Below are 12,052 nucleotides of genomic sequence, written 5' to 3'. Positions count from 1 at the left end.
AGGGTAGGAGTTGAAACAGTTTGTGTCCAGGATGCGAGGGGTCTGTAAATATTTTCACAGCCCTCTTTTTGACTCGTGCAGTATACAGGTCCTCAATGGAAGGCTGGTTGGTAGCAATTGTTTTTTCTGCAGTTCTAATTATCCTCTGAAGTCTGTGTTTGTCTTGTTGGGTTGCAGAACCAAACCAGACAGTTATAGAGGTGCAAATGACAGATTCAATAATGTATGCTTGTGTGTGAGTGAAAAAAAAGGAGGGAGACAGAGTTGTACACCTGTTGCTGGAAATTGCCTTGAGGATCATTTCACTAAGAAAATATAAGTTTTCTAAATAATATGGAATGACGACTCAAACACAGTTATGTGGAGTTTGATGCTGCAGTATCTCATGTGAAATAGAAGCTAATGAAGACTGGCTGTTCCTTTTTGAAGAGAAAGAAAACATCTTTAAAAAAAACTTTTATGCATAAAAGAATTAAACACTACATCTCAAACAATTATCCCTCTCTCTTTACTTATCATTCTGAAAGATTCACTTCAGCCCATAGCTTTTGGACTTTGGCATTGTTAGGGAACTATTTAACTGAAATGGTTAAAACCATTTAAGCATCCCTGAAGAAACCAAAATGTGTAGGCCATGTTCATCACTGAAGTATCATCAGCTAGTTCTTTATTTTTTAGGAAGTGAATCTGACAAAATCTTTAGGTAGGACTTTAATCTCCCAATGGACTGGTGACTAGAGCGGGGACATAGCATGAGATTGATTCTTTTTTAAACTATGGTCACATCTAAGTACAGATCATACTAAAATGGGAAAAAAATACAGATTTTTTAAATATTGCTGTTTATATTAAATATATGTATTAAATAAATAATGTGGCATTAAACAGAGCTACTTTGGTCTGTTTAACACACCTATAAGAGTGAAAGCAAGAAACTTTGTTCTAGTCCTGCCTTAGCAATGAAAACCAGTTGGCAGAGTTGGGCCAGTCCCTCTCTCTCTGCCCAACTCTCCTCATAGGCTGCTGTTATGGGGGAAAATAGCAGGAGGAAAGTGTGTTGGATATGTTCCCCATATTGGTTTATTTATAAATTGTCCCACTAGAGGCAAGAATATTTATTTATTTTATTTATTTTATTTTATTTTTATACCGCCCTTCTCCCGAAGGACTCAGGGCGGTGTACAGCCAAATAAAAATCCACAATATACACATTAAAACAAATTTAAAACAAAACATATTACAGGGTGGCCGAAATTTAAAACAATTTAACAAACCTTAAAATATAAATAACCCCAATTTAAAATTTAATAAAAGTTTTAAGCCAGTCCCGCTTGAATAAATAGGTGCATTTTCAGCTCACGGCGAAAAGTCCGAAGATCAGGTACTTGACGTAAACCAGGGAGAAGTTCGTTCCAGAGCGTAAGGGCTCCAACAGAGAAGGCCCTGCCCCTGGGGGCCGCCAACTGACATTGTTTGGCGGACGGCACCCTGGAAGGCCCTCTCTGTGTGAGCGTACGGGTCGGTGGGAGGCATAAGGTAACAGCAGGCGGTCCCGTAAGTACCCGGGCCCTAAGCCATGGAGCGCTTTAAAGGTGGTAGCCAAAATCTTAAAGCGCACCCGAAAGACCACAGGGAGCCAGTGCAAACTGCGCAGGAATGGTGTTACATGGGAGCAACGAGTTGCTCCCACTATTACCCGCGCAGCTGCATTCTGGACTAGCTGCAGCCTCCGGGTGCACTTCAAGGGCAGCCCCATGTAGAGAGCATTGCAATAATCCAAACGGGAAGTGACAAGAGCATGAGTGACCGTGCATAAGGCATCCCGGTCAAGGAAGGGGTGCAACTGGCGGACCAAGCGTACTTGGTGAAAGGCCCTCTTGGAGACGGCCGCCAAATGATCGTCAAACGACAGCCGCCCATCCAAGAGGACACCCAAGTTGCGCACCCTTTCCATTGGGGCCAATAACTCGCCCCCTACAGTCAGCCGCGGCTGCAGCTGACTGTACTGGGGTGCCGGCATCCACAGCCACTCCGTCTTGGAGGGATTGAGCTTGAGTCTGACCATTGCTACACAACACTAAAAGATGTTTATTGGTCCTTGCCACGAGCAGCTGTGGGATACTCTGATCATTGCATGATTCACCTTGTACCTGCTTACAGGCAAAGACTTAAAACCACAAACCAACAATTAAATCAGTGAAGACCTGGACTGAGGAGGCAAAGTTAAAGCTACAGGCCTGCCTTGACTGCACTGATTGGAATGTTTTCGAAAGTACCTCTGCAGACTTAGATGAACTCACAGATACTGTAACATCATATGTCAGCTTCTGTGAAGACCTATGTGTACCGACAAGGAACAATAACAACAAACCTTGGTTCACAGCTAAACTTAAGCAGCTACGTCATTCCAAAGAGGAAGCCTACAGAAAAGGTGATAAAATGTTGTACAATCAGGCCAGAAATATATTAACGAGGGAGATCAGAGCAGCAAAAAGAAGCTACTCTGAAAAGCTAAAGAATCAGGTCTCAATAAATGAAGCAGCAAACATGTGGAAAATTCTTAAAAATATCACCAGTTATGGCAACCTCCTTCCCAGGCTGAAGGAAATCAACAACTGGCAGATGACCTGAATGTGTTTTACTGCAGGTTTGAAAGGAAACTACAGCCACCTATCTCCACAACCCCCATCTCAGACACACCAACAACAGCCAAGCTTCCTACAACTGACCCCATCCCATTGGGTTCCCAACCCCTTGTGATCACAGAAAAGGAAGTGCAAGACCTATTTCACAGACAAAAGCCAGGAATAGCTGCAGGCCCAAACAAGGTAACTCCTTCTTGCTTAAAAGTCTGTGCTGACCAATTGGCCCCCACCTTCACCCATATCTTCAATAAATAACTAGAGATGTGCTATGTTCCTTCTTGCTTCAAACGCTCTACTATCATCCCAGTGCCAAAGAAGCCCACCATCAAGGTACTGAACGACTACAGACCAATTGCTTTAACATCTGCAGTTATGAAAACCTGTGAAAAGCTAGTGCTGTCTCACTTGAAAACCATCACGGATCCGCTATTAGACCCCCTGCAGTTTGCATACTGAGCACTGGTGGGATTCAGCCAGTTCGCACCATTTTGGGAGAACCGGTTGTTAACTTTCTGAGTAGTTTGGTGAACTGGTTGTTAGAAGAAATCATTAGGGCAGAGAACCAATTGTTAAATTATTTGAATCCCACCACTGATACCGAGCAAATATATCAACAGATGATGCTGTTAATATGGCTCTGCACTACATCCTACAACAACTTGAATCTCCAAAGACCTACGCAAGGGTCCTGTTTGTAGACTTTAGTTCAGCATTCAATACCATCATTCCAACTAAGCTAAACCAGCTAGTGGTACCTGAACACACTTGTAAATGTAACATAACCTTCCTAACAGACAGGAAGCAGCAGCTGAAGCTAAGCAGAATCACATCAGATACCTGTACAATTAGCACAGGGGCCCCACAAGGCTGTGTGCTCTCTCCACTTCTCTTCTCTCTGTATACCAATGAGTGCATCTCAAATGATCCATCTGTTAAGCTACTGAAGTTCGCAGATGACACATTCGAGACAATGATAAATCCGCATAGATGGGAGATTGAATAACTAGCCTCGTGGTGCGACCAGAACAATCTGGAACTGAACACACTCAAAACCGTAGAAATGGTGGTGGGCTTTAGAATAAACCCTCCCATTCTACCACTTCTTACAATACTAGACAACACAATATCAACAGTAGAGACCTTCAGATTTCTAGGTTCTACCATATCTCAAGACCTAAAATGGACACTAACATAAAAAACATCATCAAAAAAGCACAACAAAGAATGTTCTTTCTGCATCAACTCAGAAAGCTCAAACTGCCAAAGTAGCTGCTGATACAGTTCTACAGATGAATTATTGAGTCTGTCATCTGCACCTCTACAACTGTCTGGTTGGTTCTGCAACCCAACAAGGCAGACACAGACTTCAGAGGATAATTAGAACTGCAGAAAAAACAATTACTACCAACCTGCCTTCCATTGAGGACCTGCATACTGCACGAGTCAAAAAGAGGGCTATGAAAATATTTACAGACCCCTCACATCCTAACACAAACTGTTTCAACTCCTACCCTCAAAATTATGCCAAAGAGCACTGCACACCAGAACAACTAGACACAAGAACAGTTTTTTTCCCAAACGCCATCACTCTGCTAAACAAATAATTCCCTCAACACTGTCAAACTAGTTACTAAGTCTGCATTACTATTAATCTTGTCATTGTTCCTATCACCCATCTCCTCCCACTTATGACTGTATAACTGTAACCTTGTTGCTGGTATCCTTAAGATTTATATAGATTGACTGTTTCCTAATATGATTTGATTGCTTATTTGTTCCCTATGACTACCATTAAGTGTTGTATCTTATAATTTTTTTATGTAAATCGAGAGCATATGCACCAAGACAAATTCCTTGTGTGTCCAATCATACTTGGCCAATAAAAAATTCTATTCTATTCTAAAAATAGTAAAGGCAGGAAATAAATAAATAAAATTAAGGAATGACAGATGTAATACTAAAGGGGCTCTAAGATTTTCTGAAATTGTTCTTCCAATGTTGTATTCATGGCTGTGAACCATGAACTGCCCAATTCTGCAGGCTTCAGGGCCCAATCACTCCTTTTTTCCCCATCTGTCTGGTGCTTTCAAAATCTGAGAAATCTCAACCAGAGAGAGACCATAAAAGGAGCATGGTGAGAATTGGTTTAGAGTTGACCTGATGCATTTAGGCTTCTAAGGTTTCTTAACTCTTTCCCATCCTCCATCTCTGGAGGTAATTTAAACCAGACATTTGCCTCATAGAAATTGCTGGAGGTGACTTCCGGTATGGCTCCGCTTCGTTGAGAAGCAGCTTTGATTAGGCTGCTAACTCCCTAGTCTGTAGAGCTGTCAGGACATCGTAAATCTGGTCCAACAGCTTGGAAATCTCTTCCCTCGGGGAAAGAGGGAGAGATGAGCATTCAGGCTGAAGTTGAGACACCCAAATATAGCCACAGAAAAAGCTTCTGAGGCTTGCGGGGAGCTCTCCTTCCATAACCTGAAAAGCTCCAGATTGGGGGAGGCATCTGCCTTTTATGGCAGACAAAACGTAGCGTCCAATTTCCCCAGCAGGAATTGATTTATGATGGATTGTAACGTGGACGGAGCAGAAACTGGAGTTCTAGCACTTGTTTGTAAGAAGACTGCAAGCCCCTGAGGATATATTTGTTGCGAAGATAGGAGAGAAGAAAGCAAATGGCGGTTTTGTGGAATGTGTGTACTGGAAACGAAAGTTAAAGAAATGCTTACTAACAGCTAGTGTTGAATTAGAAGATATATAGGAAGATACTGACTAAATGGAAGAAACGAGAATTTTATGATTTATATTTTTTCTTCTTCTTTGGGATTATAGTGATTTAGAAGAAAAGTTTTTTTAATTTTTCTTTTTTAATTTTTTTTTGGTCCGTTATTAAGTTATATTTTTAAAAAATGGCTTTTAAGCAAATAGTGCCAAAAGTCATTAAAAACTTTGAAATTTCTTCAGATTCAAAAATTAAAAGAAGAAATCAAAAAGGAATTAAGAAATTCTTTACAGGAGTTTTTGGAGAGTCATTTTTTAGAAATAGATCAAAAATTTGATGAAATAGAGAAAGAGATGTTGGATTTTAAGGAAGTGGTGGAAGAGCAGAATAGGGAAATGAAAATGGTAAAGGATGCAATTGCACAAATATTAAGCTCTTGTATTCAGATGGAAGATGATCTTGCAGAAATTAATAAAGCTAATTTAGAGTTGCAAAGGAAAATAGAGGAAATTCAAAAGAATCAAAACAATTGGAACTTAGATAATAAGATGGGAGATATACAGGCAAAGGTAGATAGGGCAGATGAAGAAAGAGTAATATTACAATATAGATTAATGGAATATGCTATAAGGGTGAGGGGTTTGAAGCAAAATAGGAAGGACAATTTAAAAGATTTTACGCAAGCCTTTGCACAGATAAAGAGTGTGGAGCCAGAAGATTTTGAGATTAATATTGAAAGAATTTATCGTGTTAATTCTTGGTGGGCAAGACAACATAGAGTACCGAGGGATGTGGTTATTTATTTTACAACTAAAAAGGTTAGGTATGAAATTTTGCAAGCCTTTTATAAAAATAAATTTCAAATATTGGGACAAGATATAAAAATGATGAAGGAAATTCCTCCTAAAATGTTAAGAAAGAGAAGAGAATTTGCTTTTTTAGTGGATGAGTTTAAGAAACATCAGATATATTTTAGATGGAAAGTTCCAATGGATTTGTCAGTGAATTTTAGAGGCAGAAAGTATTTTCTTAATTCAGTTATGAAAGCGAGACATTTTTATATTAATGTTTTAAAGAGTGGGAATCCTTTGTTGTTAGATGCTAAGTTAATTGGTTTGGAAATGATGGAAAATAGAATGGAGAGGGAGGAATGTTTAAGATGTGAATATGATGATTATGGTTAATTTTGGAATTGATTTGTTTAGGATATAAATTATAGGATTTTCGTTATTTGCTATTTGTATGGTATAAATCTATGGGATGATATTATTTAATTGTGAAGGATGGAAAGTGAAATTTATGAATTTAGATAATGTGGATGTAATGATTTTAACTGTTTACTGTTATATTGTGGATGTAGTTTAAATGATTATTTGTTTTAATTGACACGTTTATAGATAGTAAAAGTTATGAAGTTAAGCTGGAAATATTATATTTGAGAGATTTTATTCAAAATGATATTTGATTGATGGAGTAGTATTGGAAGATTGGATATTAAATGTTATGACAATTGAAGAAATATATAAGTGATGAAAATTTGAATTTGAGAAGCTGGATTGTAATTTAAGAAATGGATTTATGAAATTTGAAGGAATATACAAGTGGGTGAAAAAATTTGAATTTTAGAAGATGGAGTAATTTTTAAAATGGACTGTAAGAAGAATGGACATTAAATGTTATGGCAATTGAAGAAATATATAAGTGATGAAAATTTGAATTCGAGAAGATGGACTGTAATTTGAGAAATGGACTTATGAAATTTGAAGGAATATACAAGTGGAAAAAAAAATTGAATTTGAGAAGATGGATTAATTTTTAAAATGGACTGTAAGAAGAAGTAATATGTGAAGTTGGTATTGCTTCTTTTCTTTTTATTATTCTTTCCTATCTCTTTATTTTTATTGTGAGGGGATCTAAAGTTTTAAATTTTTAAAGGTGGGAGATTATGTATATTTTGTATACTTTAGCTTGTGATTGTTGGTCATAATACCCGGTATTTGCTCTGGGAAGTCTGGGGGAGGGGGGGAAGGGGGAAATGATACATGGATTGATTATTAATGTACAGTAATTTTGAAGATATGAAATTAAAATTTAAAATGATATTGGGGATGCTCGACTGCCATTTCAGAAAGAAAAGGAGAGAAGTAGAAGGAGGAAGAAAGTAGGTAGGAAAGAATAGAGAAGGAGGAGGGGAATAAGAAGGTTAGATAGAGTGGAAGAAGGGAGGAGTGGAGAAGGAGGAGAGGAAGTAGTAAAGTGAAGGAGATGAAGGATGTGAAAGTAGTAGAGGGTAGAGAGGGAGGTTGTGAAGAAAGGAAGTGGCAATCGGGCAGGCCTGAATCAGTAATAAATAAAAATTAATGATTAATGATGGATAATAGTTTGTACATAAATATGATGTTGGAAAATGGAAATAAAAATTATTTATATAAAAAAAAAAGAAATGGCTGGAGGGTCCTAATTCTCTATTCATTCTCATTTTTATGTTAACAGGCTACAGAAAAGCAGGAGTTTGGAATGGTTGGAGGATTCCAATCTCAAAGTATAAAAGATTAGAATAAAAGATTGAAAAAGAAGACAAAAAGTGTCCATAGCGCTTTATCAGATCTATAGAAAGGTTGGAGGTTATTCCTTGCTTTGAACTGAATGACGGAATTTGAAAGCACATAATGATAGAATTACACTAGAAAGTGATCTCTAACCTCCTGCTAATGACAGGATACTTGCATGGGATTTAAAGAAAAGGCAGCATAACTACTTATCACTGATGAGAGTCACCATCTCCAAGGCAATCTGTTAAATATTCAGCATCACTGCTACAGAGCCTATATAATCAGAAATTTATTCCTTAGATTTAGCTTAAATCCCTTATTAGAAATTTAAAATTAGGTCCTATCCCATTGAACTAGAGAGAATGTATTTGTCTTATGGGACGGCCTTTCTAAAATAGGTGGATGCTACAAATCTATAGCTATAGATTTATATAGCTCAATTATATAAGCTATCATTGAGTTATAGCAGAAGAAATCCTGCTGCTTATAATCTTGGAGAAAACAATTGCTGGTCATGGTTCATAGCACTGGGATAGATGGAAAAATAATATAAATAGAAAGACTTATGTTCATCCAAGGACTTGGTAAACTGATTGGAGATAAGTACCTACAGAAAGAGATCCAGTGATCCTGGAATTATCATTCTTTACATAAATTCTATATCAGTGATGGCTAACCTTTTTTTCCTCGGGTGCTGAAAGCATGTGCATGTGCACTATTGTGCATGCGCGCTGCCCACATCCATAATACCATGCCCCTGCGCACCCCTGCACATGGGTGCATGACCCCCCTGCACCTCACCATCCCCCATGCATGCACGCGTGACCCCCCGCACTCCACCACACCCTGCGCATGAATACACGCCCCCCTGCGCCCCAATTTGGGCGTAGCAGGCCTCCCTGAAGCCTCCTGGGATGAAAAACAGGCAGTGGAGGGGGTGTACCCGCATGCATGCATGCGTGTGTGACTCCCTGCTCCCCTGCGCATGCGCACAGGTCTCCCGCACATGTGGCAGAGACCCCAAAATCAGCTGGCCAGCAGGAGGTGCGCGTGCATGTGCAGTGGAGCTGAACTAGGGCGATGGTTTGCGTGTCCACAGAGATGGCTTTGCGTGCCACCTGTGGCACGCGTGCCATAGGTTCACCATCACAGTTCTATACTATGCAAAATTTATCAGTATGTTGGTTCAGTTTTACATCAGTAGAAGATTGATATATAAAGGTTTACAAATCATTTTGAAACTGAAATATTTCAAGCCCAAAACATTTTGAGTTAGACACACCTTTTTGCAATTTAATAAAAAAAGCTGTCCAAGGTCACCATGCGTTTAATATTTGAAACTTACTACATATCTTTCCTGATAGGGATGGAAAAGTAAAGCCAAAGTACCCGCCTACCCTACAACACTACTTGTATCTTGACCCACTAATACAGTGGCACTTACTCCTAAGGTACTAAACAGTACATACAATCTCAGATTGAATGCATTGAATATTTTTCCCCTTCTAGACAAGATTTTTGATATGGAATTGCTCTGCTTGATTCAGGACATTTTTACTGGGAGCCAAAATACATTTTTGTATGTGTAACTACTAGAATGTTTTGCCACCGTTTCTCCTGTATCTTTTCTTTTCATCCCAAATCCATTAAAGAGTGAAAGAAACCGTCTTTTGATAAGGAGTTTCAGGAACATTCTGCTTAAAATCACGTTGTGCTTTTGAGTATTATAAGAGAAATAAAAAAGCAATACTTTTAAAAGAAAATGTATTAAAATGTTATCTCCAAGTAGATTTCTTTTTTTTTCCTCCCAATATATTTACCTCTCTTTGTCTTTAATGATCTGCTCAGCCATTAATTTTTTAAATTCTGCCAAACGCAGGAGGTCTTTGGCTTCCCTTTCTTGCCACTTGCGCTGTTTTTCAGCCCAATATTTTTTCACCTAAGAATACAAAGCAAATTAAATATCTGGGAGGGGAGAGGAGAAGGAGAAACCTAACATTGCCTAATCACTACTTGGTATCTATAAAAACAGTTTCACTTGTTCATACCATACTGATATCCATTTGACTCCCCAATCCACAACCTCAAATACGAATAAGAAAAGCTGGTTTGAAGACTTGCTACTCTGAACTTATTACAATGCTACGTTTTCTTTTTGTCTCTTCTTTCGGGTACAGATTTATAGTATGTCTTTGCATGTATCATATAATGTTATATCATTGCACATATCAAAAATACTATCTCAAAATTCAGAAACCTGTCTATACTAACTCAGCGGGGGGGAAACTCAATATTTAAAAGCTTATAACAGTAAATTCCAAAGGTCACCCCAACAAAGAAAATGCTAGATACGAGTATGTGAATGAAATTGCCACAAAAACAGAATGATGGCCAATTGGATGGTGTTCTTTGTCTTCTTTTAAAAATAAGCCTGCGGCAGAATGACCACAGGCAAAAATCACAGGAGGTAGACAAAGCAAGAGGGACAACATTTGGATCAGCAGCGATAAAAGCAAACAGAACTCAAGAGTCTGCACTAAAATATGAAAAGATACATGGAAAATGTTCCAACATAGCTAGTAGTTTTGGTCCAATGTTTATAGAATGAATCCAACAAGTGTGGAAGTGTTTGCTTTGAGCAAAGGCTAATTAACTGCACAAATATATCCTCTACCGCAGAAGAAAACAACTCACAACAGAGATAAACGAAAGGTTAATTAAATGGAAATAAACAATTCTTCTGTTGAATAAAGCCAAAGGGGTGGGATATCCAATTTCTGTCTCCTATTAAACTCTTCGAATTTCTTTAAAGTAATCAAGCAGCACTTTCTACAGGTTCTGTGGGCTGCCATAGTTTGAATGAACTAGTAATAATAGAAACTAATGTAAGAGATCACTTCCAAATATTTCTATCTCCAAAAAACTCAAAGGAGCCATGCATTCAGAAGCTCCAGCAAAGCAGCCAGCAGCTAAACATCCGTGAATGGTCCTTCACATCCACATGTGAGGTAAGGCTTTGAAAGTCCATCCTGATGCCATCTGAGCCAGCGCAAATATAGGCTTGAATTCAAGAAGGGCATTCTTAAAAGTCCAGCCAGTGATTTCACAAGGGCTTGGAAACGGGCTGCTGTAAAATTTTGAGAGGTGGGAACAGACTTTTTCTTTTTGGTGGGGTGGGGAGTGAGTCATTCCCCACCTGCATCCCATCTTCATCAAGTCTTTCTTCAGAATTGTTTGTTTGATCTACAGAAGTCAGTGATCCAGTCAATTGGAGTATGTAATATAAAATGTTGGAAGTAACTTTGCCAATATATTTCTGCAATGAAATCTACTGAACCATCTGATTGTATCAAAGCCTGGGCTTATACTGTACTTTTGGTATAAGCCTTTTTATGTGCGATCCAGGGAACCACTGTCTCCTTCAGACTTTGCCTGTGAGACCAGTGAGCATTGGTGCATTGCAGCAGATAAGAAGACAGCTGGGATCAAGAGCTGCATTGATGGAGCTGAATGCCAGAACAAGACAGACACATGTAGTGAGACTAGCATGAATTTGAGGCCCTGTTGCACATGAGTTTCTGAATCATGGAATAGGAGACTTTGAAGGATATATTCCCATCTGTCCCTTTAACAGGCCTTTCAAAGCACACACACACACATACACACAGAGAGAGAGAGAGAGAGAGAGAGAGAGAGGGCGGAGGGAGAGATGGGGAGGGAGGGAGAGAGACAGAGACAGAGAGAAAGGTAAGGAGAAGCTTAAAGTTAGCCATCTGGTTAGAGGACAGGGAAAGGGTGATACTATATTGAGCCCTCTGGTTGCCTTCTTCAAGGCTAAGCGCTCCAGCCTAGAGACCCCACTTGAAATGATTGGCACAATAAACAGTGCAAAGATGTGCAAAGTATTAGTAAGAATGAGCGGCCATCTTAGGAGGGAAGTTTGGAGGGATATTTAAGGAGCAAAATAGGTCCATTTTATGAACACTACTCAACACATCTGCAAGATCAATTTACATAGCTAAGTCATCCTCTGAATGTTTAGTTAGTCCCAAATAACTATACATGAGAGCTTATTACAATTTTTTAGACATGCTGACACCATTGCAGAATTTCATGCAATGTTGCAAGTATAT

General features: G+C 38.8%; 1 protein-coding gene across 5 annotated transcripts in view; it reads right to left on the bottom strand.

The window, feature by feature from the left end:
* The window catches only part of CCDC148 (coiled-coil domain containing 148), a 189,833-nt gene that overhangs the window by 14,635 nt on the left and 163,146 nt on the right, over window positions 1-12,052 (bottom strand). For all 5 annotated transcript variants that reach the window (XM_058192293.1, XM_058192303.1, XM_058192314.1 and 2 more), the window contains one exon: window positions 9,740-9,858. In XM_058192293.1, the coding sequence (XP_058048276.1) occupies window positions 9,740-9,858 (119 nt within the window). The remainder of the gene's footprint in view (window positions 1-9,739; window positions 9,859-12,052) is intronic.

This window comes from Ahaetulla prasina, chromosome 1 (assembly GCF_028640845.1).
Source record: "Ahaetulla prasina isolate Xishuangbanna chromosome 1, ASM2864084v1, whole genome shotgun sequence".
Taxonomy (NCBI): domain Eukaryota; kingdom Metazoa; phylum Chordata; class Lepidosauria; order Squamata; family Colubridae; genus Ahaetulla; species Ahaetulla prasina.
This window is presented reverse-complemented; position numbering and strand designations above follow the sequence as displayed.